Source organism: Mobula birostris, chromosome 8 (assembly GCF_030028105.1).
Source record: "Mobula birostris isolate sMobBir1 chromosome 8, sMobBir1.hap1, whole genome shotgun sequence".
Classification (NCBI taxonomy): domain Eukaryota; kingdom Metazoa; phylum Chordata; class Chondrichthyes; order Myliobatiformes; family Myliobatidae; genus Mobula; species Mobula birostris.
The window spans coordinates 131973121-131993930 of record NC_092377.1 but is presented as its reverse complement, the minus strand read 5'-3'; the positions used below and the strand labels follow the sequence as shown (position 1 = coordinate 131993930).

General features: G+C 49.6%; 2 protein-coding genes across 7 annotated transcripts in view; both read left to right on the top strand.

Moving 5' to 3' along the window:
- Positions 1-3213, top strand: part of LOC140201720 (hormone-sensitive lipase-like) — a 73206-nt gene extending 69993 nt beyond the window's left edge. For all 3 annotated transcript variants that reach the window (XM_072266280.1, XM_072266279.1, XM_072266278.1), the window contains one exon: positions 1317-3213. In XM_072266280.1, coding sequence (XP_072122381.1) covers positions 1317-1571 — 255 coding nt within the window. In that variant the 3' untranslated portion in view covers positions 1572-3213. The remainder of the gene's footprint in view (positions 1-1316) is intronic.
- A 13475-nt stretch (positions 3214-16688) lies between these two features.
- tmem145 (transmembrane protein 145) overlaps positions 16689-20810 on the top strand; it is a 58540-nt gene continuing 54418 nt past the window's right edge. For all 4 annotated transcript variants that reach the window (XM_072266274.1, XM_072266277.1, XM_072266273.1 and 1 more), the window contains exon 1: positions 16689-16835. In XM_072266274.1, the coding sequence (XP_072122375.1) occupies positions 16713-16835 (123 nt within the window). In that variant the 5' untranslated portion in view covers positions 16689-16712. The remainder of the gene's footprint in view (positions 16836-20810) is intronic.

Here is a 20810-nt window from a genome sequence, read left to right as displayed (position 1 = left end):
AACCCTCGCCTAATCACAGGAAAATTTATAATGGCCAATTAATCTGCCAACTGGACTGTGGGAGGAAACCAGAGCACCCAGAGGAAACCCGTGCAGTCACTGGGAGAACGTACAAACTCCCTACAGTCAGCGGCTGGACTGCCTAAAAGACAGCTGTTCACTCTATCGATGCCTGTCATAAATTTATAAACTTCGATCAGGTCTCCCCGCAGTCCCCACCGCTTCAAAGAAAACAACCCAAATCTGTCCATCCTCACCTTACAGCACATGCCCTCCAATCCAGGCAGCATCCTGATGAGCTTTTTCAACACCCTCTCCAGGAGTGGTAATAGTTATCACAACATACATCTTTTTGTGGGATTTAGCCTGGGGAGTTGAGTATAGATTCAGGATTCAAGATTGTCTGATGTCGTTCCCAGTACACAAGTGTAAAGGAGAATGAAGTAAATGTTACATCGGGTAACAGGTGGGAAATTAGGACATTTACCTGTCAGGGCACTGAGTGGAGGAGTTGGAACATAAGTCATTGGTGAGACTGCCTCTTGGAGCTCTGTGTGAAGGTTTGGTTACCCAGTTAAACTGGAAAGAATGCAGAAAAGATTTACGGGGATGTTGCCAGGACTACAGGCCCTAGGTTGCACAGAGAGGCTGGGCGATCTGGTAGAAATGTTTACAATTATGAGAGGTGGAAAGTAACATTTCTTTCCCTTGGGTAGGTAAATCCAAAGCTTGGGGTGTAAGTTTAGGATGAGAGGGGAAAGATTTAAAAGGGACGTGAGGGGCATATTTTTCACCCTGAGGATGGAACGTGCTGCCAGAGGAAATGGTTGAGGCAGGTACATTTGTATCATTTAAGGAGTATTTGGATAGGTACATGGAGGAGTAAGGGCTTAGACTGAGGGATTTAGGCCAAACGCAGGACATTGGAAAGGCATTGTGGTCAGCATGGACTGGATGGGAAGGGTCTGTATCCATGCTGTGTTATCTCTTGACTCTCAAGTTTCAGCACTGATCATTCTGTCATCCATCCTCTTCTGTCCCCCACCTCCCTCTGCCCCTCCTATTCTCAATCTATCTTCCTCACATCCCTGCCCCTCCATACTCCATCTTCTTCCCCTCCTTCCCATTTACCCCCAATCACTCCCCTTTCCTCATCCCCCTCCCCCCTCCCTCCCAACCTTTCTCCCCAACTCCCCTTCCCTCCCCAACATCTCTCCCAAACTCCCTCTTCCCGCCCCACTCGCACTTCCTCTACCTACCCCCTTACCCCTCACTCCACTCCTTCCACCCCACCTCTCTCCCCTCTCCGCCCCTAGGCCTGTGCACTGGATCCGATGCTGGATGACGCGGTGATGTTCGCCCGGCGGCTGCGGGCGGTGGGGCAGCCGGTGTCGCTGCGAGTAATTGATGACCTGCCACACGGTTTCCTCAGTCTGGCCCCGCTCTGCCGGGAAACCAGGGACGCCTCCCGACTCTGCGTGGAGAAGATACGCGAGGTCTTGCAAGACCAAAGCCGAGCCCCAGGTCACGAAGCCGATCGACTGAGAGATGGAGCTTTGGAAGATAGATAACCCTTCCCCTTCGACTCATCAGCGTGGACCCTACCCCCAGGTGCAGGCGACTGTGAACAGCCGAGAGACGGAGCCCCCGCTTCCCGGGGTGCCAATGCTCGCACGGAGGCGGGTTTCGACCCCTCCTGAGCTCCGGCCGCTGGGCGCTCCTGTTCGTGGATCGCTGTCGAATTCTTCTGAGACACTGGAGAGGGACTGTGAATGCAGGAAATCCGGAGCAACACAGATACACACACACACAGTCCTGCATTACCTCTGCGGGCCAGGCAGCGTCTGTGGAGGGAACATGGATAGGCGACGTTTCGGGTTGAGACCCTAACTCGGGACTGTGTTGCTCGGTTCCTGAATAAAGTGGGATGGGGTTGGGAGCGTGCTGGAAATGCGCTCGGTCCAAAGTACCAGACCCTACCCCGCGCTCTACAGCGGGGCAGTGACACACTAATTTATTGAGTCCCTGCTTGACCTCCCTACCTGAGACAGGGGGAAAGGGAGTGGGCATGCGGTTAACCCCGGACTAACGCGGGCCGCTGCTATCGGATACAAGTCCGTGGTTCTGTGTGTCTGTGAATGCAACTGTGGCGGTTCGTATGTGTACGCCCATTCTGCTGCGTTTGGGCTTCACACCTCTGTCTAATGGTCTGTATGTGTGTGCCAGTCTGTGGTTCTGTTTGGGTGGACACGTGCGAGTAAGCGTTTGCCTGTTTCTGTCTGGCTCCGCATTTAACTGAGTGCACTCGCTTGTGTGCACCTGTATTTGCACCTGTGAATCTCTAGTCATTTGACCGAGTCTGTGTTTGTCTGTTTGCGAGCCTGTCTGTACTTCAGTCTGTGTTTGTCTGTGCATATCGGCGTTTGACTGAGTTCATGTTTGCCTGCACTTCATTGCGGTTCTGTGTGCCAGTGTTTCATTGTGTGTGTGTAAGCCCGTGTACGTAATTGTGTTTTAAGATCATAAGAGATGGGAGCAGAATTAGGCCATTCAGCCCATCGGGTCTACTTGCTTTTGAACGCGCGATTCCACGTGGGTGTTTCTCTGTTCACGAGCAACAGTTACGTCGGTCGGTGTCTGTCTGTCTCTCTCTCTCTCACACACACACACACACTCTCACGCTGTCTCTCGTTCTCACACACACTCATTATCTCTCTCTCTCTCTCTCACACACACTCACTCACTCTGTCTCTCGTTCTCACACACTCACTCTCACTATATCTCTCTCTTTCTCTCTCTCTCTCTCACACACACACACACACACTCACTCTGTCTCTCGTTCTCACACACACTCACTCTCACACACTCACTATCTCTCTCTCTCTTTCTCTCTCTCTCCTCTCTCTCTCTCTCTCTCTCTCACACACACAGTATGGAGGTATCCTCTTCTAGGCATGGTTTGTGTTCAAGTCGTCTCCCCCGGAGCTCACTTTCATGCTGTATGGGTTCCTGTAGACGCCAGATTCAGCGTTTCTCCCGATGTCTGCGAACGTCACTCTGTGAATGTAGGGGTCTGACACTCACGCTGCTTTTTTTACGTGTGAGTTCGTCTGTGGGGGCATGAACTTCCGCACGTGTTTATCTGTGGAGTTCTTGTCTATGTCTCTGTGTGCATTGGCGTTGCATACTGATTATTGGGGACTTGTATAAAGTTGAAACAATTTTGTTTGTAATACTTCTGACTTTGAACATTCTGTGCTGCCTGAAGCCTCCCCCTGTTGATGTATGTGTCTCCTCTCCCACCTCCACCTTGTGTGTGGTGTGGAGTTTGCATGTTCTCCCTATGAACACATGAGTTCCCCCGGGTGCTCCCTCCCATAGCCAACGATGGTCTGAGTCTACTGGCATCCCCTGCGCACCTGAGACCCGGGATACCCAGACCTCGGTATAGGGATATCCCACCAACTCCCCTCTCCCTCCGCGGCCTCCCGCCCATTGCACCGGCAGGATAAAGCGGATCGGGTCTCCTATCTCTGATGACGCTGAGACCCCCGGTCGATCTCCGCCGGGCAGGGAAACGTCTCCCGCCCAACACCACATTCCGAATCGGGCGCTCCCTCCCAATCCGTAACGGGGTGGAGGGTGGGGCGAGGTTTCGCGGAGCGGGAAGAGGGAAGACCTCGGGAGCTCGGCGGAGGAATTCGACCGCCTTTGCATCTGGCTCCTAGGAATCTCAGAGTGGAGGGAGCGGGTTATCCATTGAGAACTGGGGCTGCGCGCTCGGGGACCCGGCGGCGAAAGGAGCATCCCACCCCCTTAAAATTTAAAAAAAAAACTACCTCAGAGATTCTCGCTTCATCATCAGCTCACTGCCTCCTCCCAGGTGAGCACCCCAGAAGGTGGGAAAACGGAGCGGGGGCGTGGAAACAGGCCAGTGAAAAGCTGTGGTTGTGGGTTAAACATTTGTACATCGAAACGGTAGGGGAAGGAGGGAAGGCATGAGGAGTAAAGGGATAGATTAAATGGATCAAGATTTCGAATGAATGGATGGGGGGCGAGGATGAGAAAGGGTGCACGAGCAGGTCTAACACTGGCTCAGGAGGAGAGTTGGCACTGGGCTAAACTGAAAAAGGTCACCTCAGTTTGTGTGACGTGCGATAATCGACTGTGTCAGTGTCGGTTAATGTGTGCGGCGTCTGGGTAAGGATAAAGTTGCTCCTCCGAGAAGAAATTCCCTGCTGAGAGTCTGGGGCAGTCGGATCTGCGCTTCCCGATGCGTCGGTTACGGGGGTTGAGATGAAGGAGGCCAGCAGCGTTGATTCCGGAGGGAGAGGGTTTGGAAAAATGTCAGGGGTTATTTGAATTTTTTCCCGGGCTCGTTTTAAAACTTGGTCCTTCTGAAAGAGCCATTGGCAAAAGGAAATGTCCTTGATCGAGAGGATACTGCTGGAACCTCGAATAGTGTTCTCAGAATAATTGAAACTGCAGGTCGAAATTACAGACGTCAAAAATTCAGATTGGACACTAGACGCAAGTTGGTTATAAGACCATAAGGTATAGAGCAGAATTAGGCCATTTGGCCTATCGAGTATGCTCTGCTATTTCATTATGGGGGATCCATTTCCCTCTCAGCCCCAATCTCTTGCTTCCTCTCCGTAACCCTTCATGCCCGACTTCTCAAGAGTCTATTGATTCAAGATGAAGAGTCTTTGCCCGAAATGTCCATTGTTTATCCATTTCCGTAGATGCTGCCTGATCTGCTGGTTTCCTCCAGCATTTTGTGTGTTTCGCCTTGGATTTCCAGCATCTGCAGATTTCCACGTGTGTAAAAATCTCTCAGCCTCCGCCCTAAGTACACCGAATGGCGTTGCCTCCACAGCCGCCTATGGCAACGAAATCCACAGATTCACCACTCTGGGTAAAAAGAAAAATTCCTCCTCCTCTCCGTCCTAAAGGAACGTTCCTCTATTCTGAGGTTGTGGCCTCTGGTCCTAGAATCCTCTAGCATAAAAAATATTCTCTCCACGTCTTTCTATCAAGGCCATTCAATAGAGAATTCCCCCCCCCCCCGCCCTCCAATTTATCTGAATTCCGGTGAGTACAGGTCCAGAGCCATCAGCTGGTCTTCCATTCACGAAACCGTTTTCGTGAATCTCCTCTGAACCTTCTCCAATGTCAGCACATTCTTTCTTAAATAAGCGGCCCAAAACTACTCACAATACTCCAAGTGAGGCCGTATCAGGTGTCCTTGCTTTTACATTCTAGTCCTCTTGAAACGAATGCTAACATTGCATTTGCTTTCTTCACCACTGACTCAACCTACAAATCGACCTTTGAGGAATCCTAAACAAGGACTCCCAAATCCTTTTGCAGCTCGGATTTTTGAAGTTTTTCTCTATTTAGAAAATAATCTGTGCTTTTATTTCTACAACCAAGGTGCATGGCCATACACTTCCCAACACTGTATTTCATCTGCTAGTTCTTTGTCCATTTTCCTAATCTCTCTTAAGTCCTTCTGCAGCCTCCTTGCTTCCTCAACACTACCCATCGCTCCACCTGTGCTCATATCGTCCACAAGCCTGGCCACAAAACTACCAGTTCCATCATCCAAATCATTGACATATAAACGTAAAAAGAAGTGGTCCCAACACAGACTCCTGTGGAACACCACTAGTCACTGGCAGCCAACGAAAAAAGGCTGTGCCTTTATTTCCATTCTTTGCCTCCTACCAATCAGTCATGCTAGTATCTTTCCTAGCATGTTAAGCCGCCTCGTGTGCAGCACCTTGTCAAAGGCCTTCTGAAAATCCAAGTACACAACATCCACCTGCTTGTTATTTCTTGAAAGAATTCCAATAGATTTGTCAGGCAAGATTTTCCCTTAAGGAAACCATGCCAACTTCAGTCTATTTTATAATTTTTTCGGGGTTTCATTTTATCATACCCCAAAATCACATCCTAAATAATTGATACCAACATCTTCCCAACCACCAAGGTCAGACTGACTGCCGTATAGTTTCCTTTCTTCTGCTTCTTTCCCTTCTCGAAGACTGGCGTGACATTTGCAATTTCCCACTCCTCCACAACGATAGCAGAACGTATTGATTCTTGAAAGATCATTACTAATCCCCACAGTCTCGTCAGTCACCTCTTTAGAACCCTGGGGTGTAGATCATCTGGTCCAGGTAATTTATCTAGCTTCAAATCTTTCAGTTTCCTATCCACCTAGGAAGGGCAACTTCACTGACTTGTGTCCCTGACACTCTCAAACTTCCAACATACTGCTTCCAGCACATTGTCTTCCACAGTGAAGATTGATGAAAAATACTTATTCAGCTCGTCTCCCATTTCCTACCCACTACCTCTCCAGCATCATTTACCAACGGCTCAATATCTATTCTTGCCTCTCTTTTACTCTTTATGTATCTGAAGAAATTTCTGGCATCCTCTTTAATAGTATTGTCTTGCTTAACTTCGCATTCCATCTTTTCCCTCTATAACTTTTTAGGTGCCTTCTATTGGTTTTCCCCACTACTTTTTATATTGACTTTGACTTCCCGTGTCAGCCACAGTTTTGTCATTCTGACTTTATAATACATCTTCTTCTTTGGGATGTATCTATCCTGCACCTTCCAAATTTCTTCCAGAAACTGCAGTCATTATTGCTCTGCCCTCATCCCTGCTGGTGTCCCCTTCCAATCAACTTTGGCCAGCTCCTCTCTCATGCTTCTGTAATTATCTTTACTCCACTGCAATACTGATACATCTGACTTTAGTTTTTCCCTCTCAAATTGCAGGGTGAATTCTATCGTATTATGATCACTGTCTCCAGAAGGTTCCTTTACCTTAAGCTCTGTAATCATTTCCGGTTCATTGCATAATACCCAATCCAGAATAGCTGATCCTCAAGTGGGTTCAACCATCTTATAAACATTCTGCAAATTCCCCTTCGGGGGATCCAACACCAACCTAATTTTCCCAATCTATCTGCATATTGAAATCCCCCATAACTACAGTAACATTGCCCTTTTGATATGCCTTTTCCTTCTCCTGTTGTAATTTGTAGCCCACATCTTTGCTACTGTTTGGAAGCCTGTATAATACTCCCATCAGGGTTTTTTTTACCCTTGCAATTCCTTAGCTCTACCCTCAAAGATTCTACATCTTATGATCCTTTGTCACCTCTTACTAAGGATTTGATTTCATTTTTTGCAAACAGAGCCACCCCACCCCTTCTGCCAACCTGCCTGTCCTTTCGATACAATCTGTATCCTTGGACATTAAGCTCCAAGCTATAATCTTTCAGCCACGACTCAATGATGCCCACAACATCATACCTGACAATCTGTAACTGAGCTGCAAGTTCACCTACCTTATTCCATATACTCCTTGCATTCAATTATAACACCTTCATTCCTGTATTCATCACCTTTTTTTCCAATTTTATTCCTCCTTTACATTGCAACTCATCCAGTTGACTGCATTTTTCCCTATCATCAACCTGTCCTTGCTAGGATTCTCACTACACACTGGTTCTGTTTGTAAACTGACTGCCCCATCCTTGGCCCTATCTCTCCAGTACCCACCTCACCCCCGCCAAATTAGCTTAAACCCATCCCAGACAGCTCTAGCCAACCTGACTGCAAATGTTATTGGTCCCCCTCGGGATCAGGTGTAACCTGTCCCTTTTGTACAGGTCATACCTTCCCCAGAAGAGATCCCAATGATCCAGAAATCTGAACCCCTACCCCCTGCACCAGTTCCTCAGCCACGCATCTACCAAATGCTCCTAATCTTATCTTCACCAGCGTGTGGCACAGGCAGCAATCCAAAGATTACTACCATGGCAGTCCTGCTTTTCAGCTGTCTACTAGCTCCCTAAAATCTCTCTTCAGGACCTCCTCACTTTTCCTACCTATGTCATTGGTGCCAATATATACCAAGACTAAAGGCTACTCACCCTGCCCCTTCAGAATGTTGTAGACTCAATCTGAGACATCCCTGACCCTGGCACCTGGAAGGCAATGTGCCATCCAGGTGTCCCTCATATCCACAGAATCTCGTCTTTATCCCTTTAACTATGGAATCTCTTATCACTACTGCAGTCGCAAGGATTAACTGATATTGATTTTATTATTGTCACATGTACAATAATACAAGGTAAGGAGTAAAGCTTTGTTTTGCATGTCCTCCATATAGATCAGTCCATCACACCAGTACTTGAGATAACACATGGGAATAACAATGACAGACTGCAGAATAAAGTGTTAGTTACAGAGAAAGTGCAGTGCAGGTAAGCAATGAAGTGCCAGGCCATAAAGAGTTAAACTAAAACGTCAGGAGGCCATATTATCGTACTTGGGGGCAGATCATTGTTCTTATAACAATGGGGTAGAACTGCCCCTTTAAAAATTAGCTTTATTTGTCACATGTATCTTCTGCCCCATGGGGTTGAGGGCTGGAGTAGGGAGAATGTCCAGAGCGTGAAGTATTTTTGATTATGCTGGCTGCTTTCCTCAAGTGGCAGGAAGTACAGGCATGGAGGGGAGGCTGGTTTGGTGAAGAACAAGATGTCTGAATTTATGTCGATGCTCACTGGAAGTATCTGCAATGGACATTGCAGAACTTGGAATTCATTCTCTCTGGATCTGAGGAGGCAGGTTAAGAGTCAACATATTGATGTCTCTGCAGCCACACATACCAAATGGAATTGATTTACTATTATCACATGAACCGATACAGTGAAAAGCTTGTCTTGTGTAATGTTCGTATTGACCAGATCATTACACTGTGCATTGAGATAGAAGAAGAATTTATCTATTACTTTAGAGATACAGCATAACTGGCTCTTCTGGCCCAACTAGCCCACACTGCCCAGTTACACCCATATCTCCTGCGAACCTGAACGTCTGTGGAACGTGAGAAGAAAACTGAGCACCCGAAGGAAGCCTACATGGTCACAGGGAGATCCTTACAGATAGCAGTGGGAATTGAACCCTTGTCACTAGCTGCTATGCTACAGAGAAAATGCAATGTAGGTAGACAATAAGAACATAGAACATAGAAATCTACAGCACAATACAGACCCTTCAGTCCACAATGTTGTACTGACCATAGAAACTGCTTAGAATTTTCATACTGCATTGTCCTCTATTTTTCAAAGCTCCATGTACATGTCTAAGAGTCCCTTAAAAGACCCTATAGTTTCCACCTCCGCCACCGTGCTGGCAGTGCATTCTACACACCCACCTGTCATAAGGTGGTGGCTGGGAACGGACCCAAGTGCAAGACACAGACACTGAAGTACTAGGGACAGGACTAGGATACAGGGTGATGGCAAGGACATGGACAGGAAAACCAGGAAACTGGAACAGAACTGGAAAAAAGAGCTAGGAGCCCGGGCTTGGACTCCGAGCCAGAGACTGGACAAGGACCCAGTACCTGGGTCTTGCCTCTGGCTCGGACCCCAGAGCTAGGCAAGGACGAGACTGGAGTCTTAGAGACTTGAGGCGGGGCTTGGCAGGAGGCAGGAGACTTCAGGATTGAGACGAGATGAGGCGAGGCAGGAGGCTAGAGGCAAGGCTTGGCAGGAGGCTAGAGACTAGAGGCGAGGCTTGGCAGGAGGCAGGAGCTAGAGGCTAGAAGCTAGGCAGGAGGCTGGAGTCTTCAGGCTAGAGGCTAGGCAGGAGACTGGAGTCTTCAGGCTTGAGGCTAGAGACTAGACGAGGTTTGGCAGGAGACAGGAGGCTAGAGACTAGAGGCGAGGCTTGGCAGGAGGCAGGAGCTAGAGGTTAGAGGCTAGAGAGGAGGCTGGAGTCTTCAGGCTAGAGGCTAGAGTTTTCAGGCTAGAAGCTAGGCAGGAGGCTGGAGTCTTCAGGTTAGAGGCCGGAGTCTTCAGGCTTGAGGCTAGGCAGGCTCCTCCTGATCAGGGCACAGTTCTCCTGGGCAGGGAGCGGATCACCACCCTACAGAGGCAAGGGACAGGAAGGGACAGAATCAACCGCAAGTAACGGCAAGACGGGCTGGCTTACCTGGGCGGAGGCAGAGGACAGGAAGGGAGGTAGGTACAGGGTGGCTCCAGGACAAGACTGCAGGTGAGACGAGGCGAGAGTTAGCAGCAAGACAAGGCAAGGCTTCAGGCAATGCAAGGCGAGACAAGAACTTCAGGCGAGGCAAGAGTTACCGGCAAGACAAGGCAGGGCTTCAGGCCAGGAAACAGAAGGCAGAGGAAGGGATACAAGGAGTAAGGACAAGAACAATCCAGCAACCACGCCCTGGTCTCTGGAGGTATTTATGCAGCCAGCCCCACTGAGCATCAACTGCCTCAATTAGAGCTAAACAAGAACAGAAACAGGGTAAACAGGAAAACCTGGAGCAAGGATCGATGGACCGGACTGTGAACCGGAATACGGACTACACGGACCGCACCATGACAGTTCCCCACCCCACCCCACCCCACCCCCACTCCTACGGGAGCCTCCTGGCGACCAAACAGGGAATCCAGACTATGGACGACCCGGGCGGGTGGGAGGGTATTTAACAGAAAGGAACCCCAGGTGGTAAGAGGAAAATGACAACATCTGTGTCACTGGGTCCATGGTTGGCTGGATCATTCTGTCATACGGAGGTGGCTGGGAACGGACCCAAGTGCAAGATACAGACACTGAAGTATTAGGGACAGGACTAGGATACAGGGTGATGGCAAGGACATGGACAGGAAAATCAGGAGCCTGGAACAGGACTGGACAAAAGAGCTAGGAGCCCAGGCTTGGACTCCGAGCCAGAGACTGGACAAGGACCCAGTACCTGGGCCTTGCCTCTGGCTCGGACCCCAGAGCTAGGTAAGGACGAGGCTGGAGTCTTAGAGACTTGAGGTGAGGCTTGGTAGGAGGCAGGAGACTTGAGGCGAGGCTTGGCAGGAGGCTGGAGTCTTCAGGCTTGAGGCTAGAGACTAGAGGCGAGGCTTGGCAGGAGGCTAGAGGCTAGGCAGGAGGCTGGAGTCTTCAGGCTTGAGGCTAGGCAGGCTCCTCCTGGGCAGGGCGCAGATCACCACCCGACAGAGGCAAGGGACAGGAAGGGACAGAACCAACCGCAGGTAATGGCAAGACGGGCTGGCTTACCTGGGCGGAGGCAAGGGACAGGAAGGGAGCTAGGTACGGGGTGGCTCCAGGACAAGACTGCAGGCGAGACGAGGTGAGAGTTACCAGCAAGACGAGGCAAGGCTTCAGGCAATGCAAGGCGAGACGAGAACTTCAGGTGAGGCGAGAGTTACCGGCAAGACAAGGCAACTTCAGGCATGGAAACAGAAGGTAGAGCAAGGGATAACAAGGAGTAAGGACAAGAACAATCCAGCAACCACGCCCTGGTCTCTGGAGGTATTTATGCAGCCAGCCCCACTGAGCATCAGCTGCCTCAATTAGAGCTCAACAAGAACAGAAACGGGGTAAACAGGAAAACCTGGAGCAAGGGTCGATGGACTGGACCGTGAACCGGAATATGGACTGCACGGACCAGACCATGACAGTACCTCCCCGCCCCCCTCTACGGGAGCCTCCTGGAGACCAAACAGGGAATCCGGACTATGGACGACCCGGGCGGGTGGGAAGGTATTTAACAGAAAGAAACCCCGGGTGGCAAGAGGAAAACGACAGTGTCTGTGTCGCTGGGTCCATGGTTGGTTGGATCGTTCTGTCATACGGAGGGGGCTTGGAACGGACCCAAGTGCAAGACACAGACACTGAAGTACTAAGGACAGGACTAGGATACAGGGTGATGGCAAGGACATGGACAGGAAAACCAGGAACCTGGAACAGGACTGGACAAAAGAGCTAGGAGCCCAGGCTTGGACTCTGAGCCAGAGACTGGACAAGGACCCAGTACCTGGGTCTTGCCTCTGGCTCGGACCCCAGAAGTAGGCAAAGGACGAGGCTGGAGTCTTAGAGACTTGAGGTGAGGCTTGGCAGGAGACTTGAGGCGAGGCTTGGCAGGAGGCTAGAGGCTTGAGGCAAGGCTTGGCAGGAGGCTAGAGGTGAGGCTTGGCAGGAGGCAGGAGGCTGGAATCTTCAGGCTTGAGGCTAAAGACTAGAGGCGAGGTTTGGCAGGAGGCTGGAGTCTTCAGGCTTGAGGCTAGAGACTAGAGGCGAGGCTTGGCAGGAGGCTGGAGTCTTCAGGCTTGAGGCTAGGGACTAGAGGTGAAGCTTGGCAGGAAGCTGGAGTCTTCAGGCTTGAGGCTAGGCAGGCTCCTCCTGGGCAGGGCGAGGTACTCCTGGGCAGGGCACAGATCACCACCCGATAGAGGAAAGGGACAAGAATGGACAGAACCAACCACAGGTAACGGCAAGACTGCCTGGCTTACCTGGGCAGAGGCAAGGGACAGGAAGGGAGCTAGGTACAGGGTGACTCCAGGACAAGACAAGACGAGACGAGACAAGAGTTACCAGAAAGACAAGGCAAGTCTTCAGGCAATGCAAGGTGAGACAAGAATTTCAGGTGAGGCGAGAGTTATCGGCAAGACAAGGCAAGGCTTCTAGCAAAGCAAGGCGAGATGAGAACTTCAGGCGAGATGAGAACTTCAGGCGAGGCAAGAGTTACCAGCAAGACAAGGCAGGGCTTCAGGCGAGGAGACAGAAGGCAGAGCAAGGGATACAAGGAGTAAGGACAAGAACAATCCAGCAACCATGCCCTGGTCTCTGGAGGTATTTATGCAGCCAGCCCCACTGACAATCAGCTGCCTCAATTAGAGCTAAACAAGAACAGAAACAGGGTGAACAGGAAAACCTGGAGCAAGGGTCGATGGACTGGACCGTGAACCGGAATATGGACTGCACGGACCGGACCGGACCATGACACCACCACGCTCTTTGTGAAAACTTACCTCTGACATCCCTGTTGTACCTATTTCAAAGCACCTTAAAACTATGCCCCCTCGTATTAACCATTTCAGCCCTGGGAAAAGGCCTCTGGCTATCCACATGATCAATGCCTCTCATCAACTTATACACCTCTATCGGGTTTCAACCTCCGTCGCTCCATGAAAAGGCCAAGTTTACTCAACCTATTCTCATAAGACATGTTCTCCAATCCAGGCAACATCCTTGTAAATTTCCTCTGCACACTCTCTATGGTATCCACATCTTTCCTGTAGTAAGTTGACCAGACTGAACACAGTACTCCAAGTGAGGTCTAACTAAAGTCTCATATAGCTGTAACATTACCTCAGGGTTCTTGAATTCAAAAACAAAGTAGACTGTGAGGTCAAGAGTCGATCTACTCATAAAAGAGCTCTGTTTAAGAGTCTGATAACAACGGGTATAGAGCCTGATGGTATGTGCCTTTAGGCTTTTGTATATTCTGCCCGATGGGAAAGGGGAGAAGAGCGAATGTCCTGAGTTGGTGGGGTCTTTGATTCTTCTGGTTGCTTTACTGAGGTGATGAGTCCAAAGAGGGCTGGGGTACTGGCTTCTGTGATGTGCTGAGCTGTGTCCATAACTCTGCAGTTTCTTGTGGTCATGAACAGAGCAGTTGCCGTACCAAACTCTGATGCATCTGGACAGGATGCTTTCTGTGGTGCACCAGTAAAAATAGGTGAGGGTCAATGGGAACATGCTGAGTTTCTTTAGGCTCCTGAGGAAGTAGAGGCATTTGTGAGCTTTCTTGGCTGCAGCATCTGCTGTACATTGTTGGACCAGGACAGTAAGCCACCTGGATTTTTACCCCAGCTCAGTAATTTCAAGGTTACCCTTAATGAACCTGATTTATTAGTTTATTTAAATGAAATTCCCCAGCGACTGGTACAAAACGGTGGCTGCAAACCCACTAATCACTGTGTACCGATGGGAAAAAGGACTTGTGGATTCATCAGGGAAATAGACCCTTCAGCCCTACTCATCTGTGCAGAGTATAGCGATGGGAAAAAGGACTTGTGGATTCATCAGGGAAATAGACCCTTCAGCCCTACTCATCTGTACTGACTACGTGCTTTCATTCTGTCCATGCGCTTCGTCTTCTTACATACTGCTGCTCAATCTCTTACCTTTCAAAGACTAAAGAACACAACCTCTCCTTGTAGCTCGTCCCCAAGTCTAGGCAAAATTCAAATTATTTTCTTCATTCTTTCTAGCTTAATAACTTCTTCCCTATAATACTGTGATGAAACTGTACACCTCTGTCAGGTACCCACATAACATCCTCAGCCCGAGGGAAAACAGATCCAGCTTCTCTGGTCTGTCCTCATCACTGAAATGTTCTATCCCAGATAATGTCCTGAAAAACCTTCATAAACCTCTGCCTCTTGTCTACAGTGTGGTGACTAGAACTGTACACAGTACTCCAGCAGTGTGTCATGAAATTTGTACCAAGTCCCCATACTCTTATGTTCCACCTCCCAGCTAGTGAAGGCAGGAGATTCATGGTTCCAATGCCTCCTTCTCACCTCATTCACCAGCATGCCTAATGTCTGTGGTGGAAAAGTTTCTGGAGAGGATTCTGAGGGAGAAGATTTACATCCATCTGGAAAGCGATGGATTGATTAGGGGTAGTCAGCATGGCTTTGTGTGTGGGAGATCATGTTATAGGAACATGACTGAGATCTTTAATAAAGTGACCTAGAAAGCTGGTGAGGTTTATATGGACTTCAGTCAGACCTTTGATAAGGTTCCACGTGGCAGGCTGTCCTGGAAGTTTAGAACATATGGAATCCAGGGAGAGCTGGCTAATTGAATGCACATTTGACTTGATGGCAGAACACACACAAAATGCTGGAGGAACTCAGCAGGTCAGGCAGCATTTATGGAAAAGAGTAAACAGTCAGTGTTTTGGGACGATTTACTCTTTTCCATAGAAGATGCCTGGCCTGCTGATTTCCTCCAGTATTTTGCGTGTGTTGCTTGGATTTCCTGCATCCGCAGATTATCTCGTCTGAATGATGGTGGAAGGCTGTTTCTTGGGCTGGTGTTGTGCCTCAGGGGTCAGTGCTGGGCCCATTGTTGTCTGTGATCTATATCAATGATTTGGATAGGAATGCAGATGCTATGGTTCGTAAGTTTGCAGATGACACCAACGTAGTGGTACAGTGAAAAACGATATCAAAACCACAAGGGGATCTTGATCAGCTGAGTAAGGGGGCTGAAGAATGTCAGATGGAGTTTAATTTTAATAAGTCAAGGTGTTGCATTTTGAAAAGTCAAATCCAGGTAGGACTTTCACAGTAAATGGTAGGCCCTGTGTTGTAGAACAGGAGGGACCCAGGAGTGAAAGTGCATGATTTACTGAAGACAGGTACACGGGTTGGCATGCGAGCCTTCGTCAGACAGAGTATGGAAGTTGGGAAGCCATGGTGCAGCAATGGTGGGGTTGCACTGCTTTTGGAGTATTGTATTGTATTGTATTCAGTTTTGGTCACCCTGCTATAGGAAATATATTATTAAACTGGAAAGAAGGCAGAAAATATTTCCAAGGATATTGCCAGGACTTGAGGCATTGGGTTTGTAGGTTAAGACTTTATTTCTTGGAGTGTAGGAGATGGAGAGGGTATAGACAGGGTGAATGCTCTCAGACTTTTCCCCAGAGTTGCAGCGTCAAGAACTAGAAAGTATGGGTTTAAAGTGAGAGGTTAAATAGGAACTTGAGGGTAACTTGTTTTACACAGAGGATATATAGTATACAGAATATTCTTCCAGAGGAAGTGGTAGAGTTAATGTTGAACAGACACTTGGACACATACATGAATTAGAAAGTTTTGGGCAGGTTATGGGCCAAATAGCAAATGGAAAGAGCTTAGGTAGGCATCTTGGTCATCTTAGGCACCAGTTGAGCCAAAGAGTCTGCTTCCGAGCTGTGATCAGGGGTCGATGTACTCAGGGAAAACTTCTGAATTCTCCTCTTGTATCTTGTCCAGAGTGGTAACTGTGTGCTCCCTGATGGTTTATAAGGGGAATCTGTGTAAATCTGCCATGACCTTCCTTAACCAATATTAACCAAACTTTCAGCTGTCACTGAGAATTACGGCGCAAAAACAGACCCTTTGGCCCATCGAGTGAGTGTTGATCCTCAACCACACATTTAAGTTCATCTCATTCTATTCCCCAATACATTCCCGTCAGCACCACCACCACCCTCCCCCCCAACCCCCGACTACACACACACACGGGGTGGCGGGGGGCACAGACGGAGAGGAAGGAGACACACATACACAAGGAGAGTGACCCACACACATAGAGGCTGCAGGTGTGGATCGGACCTGCATCGCTGGGGCTGACTGACAGCGGCTGACCTGTCCAGTCTAACCTCGGAGCGGAAACCCCTCATTCCGTGGTTGTTCCAGGAATTCTTCGCTGTCCTTCAGCCGATCGTTGTGCTGTTCCTACTGTGATACACGCAGCGCTGGATACATTCGGACAAGGCTGAACCAGTGGTGAACTCATTCGTTATGAAACACTCCCAGTCTTAATTTGACTCTTGTAATAGTTCCTGGGTTTGTTTGTTCGTTATCTCCCTCTCCCCCTCCTCTTCTCTTCTTCTCCCTCGCTCTCTGTACTTCCCTTTGCCCCCTCCCGCCCCATCTCTCTCTCTCTCTCTCTCTCTCTCTCTGGCGTCACCGCTCCGCGCCGAGCCTGCGGGAACGAGCAGCCCACGCGCTCAGAACAGGTCCCTTTAATCGGGAGCGCGCGCGGCGGCGGGGGGCCGGGCGGGGGCGCTCGGCGGAGCTGCTGAAAATGGCTGGGCCCGGGAGCGGGGCCGCGGACGGGCGCTCCGCCTTGTTCCTGTTGTTGGCGGCGGCGGTCGGTCCGAGCGGCGCAGGGGCCAAGTATGTGAGGGGCAAGATCAACACCACCGAGGTAGGGAGGGAGGGGAGAAGGCACAGGGTTGGGAGGGAATGAGAGGAGGTGGGAGGGAGGAGAAAGGGATAGAGGAAGGATGAGGAAGAAGAATGGGAGGGGATATGAAGGAAGGGGAGAATACGGAGTGAATGAGGGAAGTCGAAGTGGAAAAAGTGGGAGGGGCAGGGTAAGGAGGAAGACGGAGTGAAAGGGTGTGTAGGAGGAGAGAAGCACGACTGATGGAGGGGAAAGGGGATGAGAGGAAGAAAGGATTGGGGAGAAGATTGGTGGAAGAAGTGGAGACAGTCAGAGGTGGGAGAATGGAGGGAGGGAAAGTGGGTGGGAGGGAGAGCAGGAAGGTGAGGGAGGAAAAGGTGGAGCGAGGATGGGGAGACAGGTGTGAGAAGGATGAGGAGGGGAGGGAGCAGAGAGAAATGGGTAGAGGTGGAGGGATACTGCCTACCTGATCGTTTCCTGCTCTTGGATTCTTGTCCCATTCATCCTTATCCTGGTGATCCAGAAAATCCAAGTCCCCACACCAATTCCCAGCTCTCCCACTGGGGGGTCCATCTGCCAACTGCCATCTCTCCAGCCCTTGTCACACAGGAGGCGTTCAGAAGCAGACATCTGAGTGAGGAGTTCCTCAAACCACTTCCAAGGACATCGTCGCATTATTGAGAAGTAAACTTATCAACACTGATCCATCATCCATCCCCAGGAGTGTGTGATGGGACATTGTGGAGAGAACTTCACTCTGTGTCTGACCCCAGAAGTGTATAGTGAGGTGGCTGGAGGGAGCTTCACTCTGTGTCTGACCCGAGGAGTGTGTGATGGGATGATTTAGAGGGAGTTTCAGCCTGTGTGTGACCCTGCGGGTGTTTAATGGGGCGGTGTGCAGGGAGCTTCACTCTGTGTCTGACCCCTGGAGTGTGTGATGGGACAGTGTGGAAGGAGCTTCACTCTGTGTCTGACCCTGGGAGTGTGTGATGGGACGGTGTGGAGGGAGTTTCACTCTGTGTCTGACCCCAGGAGTGTGTGATGGGACGGTGTAGAGGGAGCTTCACTCTGTGTCTGACCCTGGGAGTGTGTGATGGGACAGTGTGGAGGGAGTTTCACTCTGTGTCTGACCCTGGGAGTGTGTGATGGGACAGTGTGGAGGGAGTTTCACTCTGTGTCTGACCCTGGGAGTGTGTGATGGGACAGTGTGGAGGGAGCTTCACTCTGTGTTGGACCCTTTTTTCCTTTTTTGAAGGGGACCTATTTCTCGATTACAATCATTGCGTTATCCCTTCAATGTTCTACTATGGTTTACAATCAGCCATTTATGGATGGCGAAGGAGAAAATTGTGGGTTGCCCGTACACCTCTTCCATGTGCCCCAGACACCTGAGAGTGTCTCCAAGAGATGGGATTGGTCCCAGTGCGGGCTTTAGGAGGGGACGGGGAGGGCATAAGACAAGAGCAGATTTGGACCCACTGAGCTCATGGAGTCTGCAGCGCCTTCGATCATGGCTGATTATTATCCCTCTTAACCCCATTCACCTGCCTTCTCATAACCTTGACATTGTGGAGCTCATCAATGTCCACAGTAAGTGAACCCAGTGACCTGGCTTCCCACAGATTCACAGAATCAGGCTGAATATCACTGGCAAATGTAACGAAACCTGCGGCAGCAGGGCAGTGCCATACATAACCCAAAAAACTATAAATTACAATGAGAAATATATGTATATAAAATTAAATTAGGTAAGTAGTGTACATGGGTTCACCACGTCCCTTCAGAAATCAGAAGACGCAGGGGAAGAAGCTGTTCCTCAAACATTGAGTGTGTGTTCTCAAGCTTGGGCACCTTCTCCATGATGGTGGAGACTTATGAGCTTGAAGACATGTCCCGGGTGATGGGGTCCTCAGTGATGGATGCTGCCTTTTTTCGAGGCATCTTCTTTTGAAGATGTCCTGAATGATGGGGAGGCTCGTGCCTCTGATGGAGCTGGCTGAATCTGCAGCTTTCTATAGCTTTTTCCAATCCTTTGAAGTGAACCCCTCCATTCAATGTGTGGTGATGCACCCGGTCAGAATACTGTCCGCATACATCTGTAGAAATTTGCTGGTCTTTGGTGACATACCAAACTTCTTTAAAATCCTGATGAAGTATAGCTGCTGTTGTGCCTTCTTTGTAATTGCATAAATATATTGGGCCCAGGATAGATCTTCAGAGATGTTGACACCGAGGATCTTGAAACTGCTCACTCTTACCATTGCTGATTCCTCGGTGAGGGTATTGTGTGTTCCCTTTACTTCCCCTTCCTGAGGTCCACATTCAGTTCCTTGGTCTTAGTGACATTGAGGACAAAACTGTTGCAACACCACTCAACTAGCTGAACTCCTGTACACCTCCTCGTCAACATCCGAAATTCTGCCAGCAATAATTAGGTCATCGGCAAATTTACAGATGGCATTTGGGCTGTGTCTAGCCACAGAATTGTGGTTGTAGATAGAGTGGAACAGTGGGCGAAGCACACAACCATGAGGTGGTGCCAGTGTTGATTTGTCAGCGAAGAGGAAATGCTTTTTCCGATCTGCATTGACTGTGGTTTCCCAATGTGACATCAAGGAGCCAGCTCCCTCTACCTGAAGAAATGCCTCCTCGTCTCTGTTCTGAAGAGATGTCCTTCTATTCTGAGGCTCTGCCTCTGGATTTAGACTCGCCCACTATTGGAAACATCCCCTCCATGTCCACCCTATTGAGGACTCTCAATATCTGGTAGGCTTGAATGAGACTCCAGCCGCACTCTTCTAAACACCGGTGATAGGGCAGTTACGCCCTCTGGGGAGTGGGCAATGGGCACTGAGAGGAACCTTACGTTCTCCTGAGGATAGCACCTACAGCGGAAAATGTACCTCACCATGCCATCCCCTTCTCTCAATTCCTCCGTCTCTGCCGTATCTGCGCTCAGGATGAGGCTTTTCATTCCAGGGTGAAGGAGATGTCTTCCTTTTTTTAAAGAAAGGGGCTTCCCTTCTTCCACCATCAACTCTGCCCTCAAACGCATCTCTCCCATTTCATGCACATCTGCTTTCACCCCATCCTCCTACCACCCCACCAGCCTCTGTGTCCAACATATAATTCTCCATAACTTCCGCCACCTCCAACAGGATCCCACCACTAAGCACATCTTTCCCTCCCCCCACTTTCTGCTTTCTGCAGGGATCGCTCCCTACGCGACTCCCTTGTCCATTCGTTCCCCCCCCCCATCCCTTCCCACCGATCTCCCTCCTGGCAGTTATCCTTGTAAGCAGAACAAGTGCTACACCTGCCCTTACACTTCCTCCCTCACCACCATTCAAGGCCCCAGACAGTCCTTCCAGGTAAGGCAACACTTCACCTGTGAGTCTGCTGGTGTGATATACTGCGTCCGGTGCTCCCGATGTGGCCTTTTATATATTGGCGAGACCCGACGCAGACTGGGAGACCGCTTTGCTGAACACCTACGCTCTGTCCGCCAGAGAAAGCAGGATCTCCCAGTGGCCACACATTTTAATTCCACATCCCATTCCCTTTCTGACATGTATGTCCACGGCCTCCTCTACTGTAAAGATGAAGCCACACTCAGGTTGGAGGAACGACACCTTATATTCCGTCTGGGTAGCCACCAACCTGATGGCAGGAACATTGATTTCTCTAACTTCCGTTAATGCCCCTCCTCCCATTCTTACCCCATCCCTAATCTATTATTATTATTTATTATTTTTTTCTCTCCTTTCCTGTCATAATAACTCCTTGCCTGTTCTCCATCTTCCTCTGGTGCTCCCCTCCCCCTTTCTTTCTTCCAAGGCCTTCCGTCCCATGATACTCCCCTTTCTCCAGCCTTGTATCCCTTTTGCCAATCAACTTCCCAGATCTTGACTTCATCCCTCCCTCTCCTGTCTTCTCCTATCATTTTGGGTCTCCCCTCCCCCTCCCACTTCCAAATCCCTTACTATTTCTTTTTTC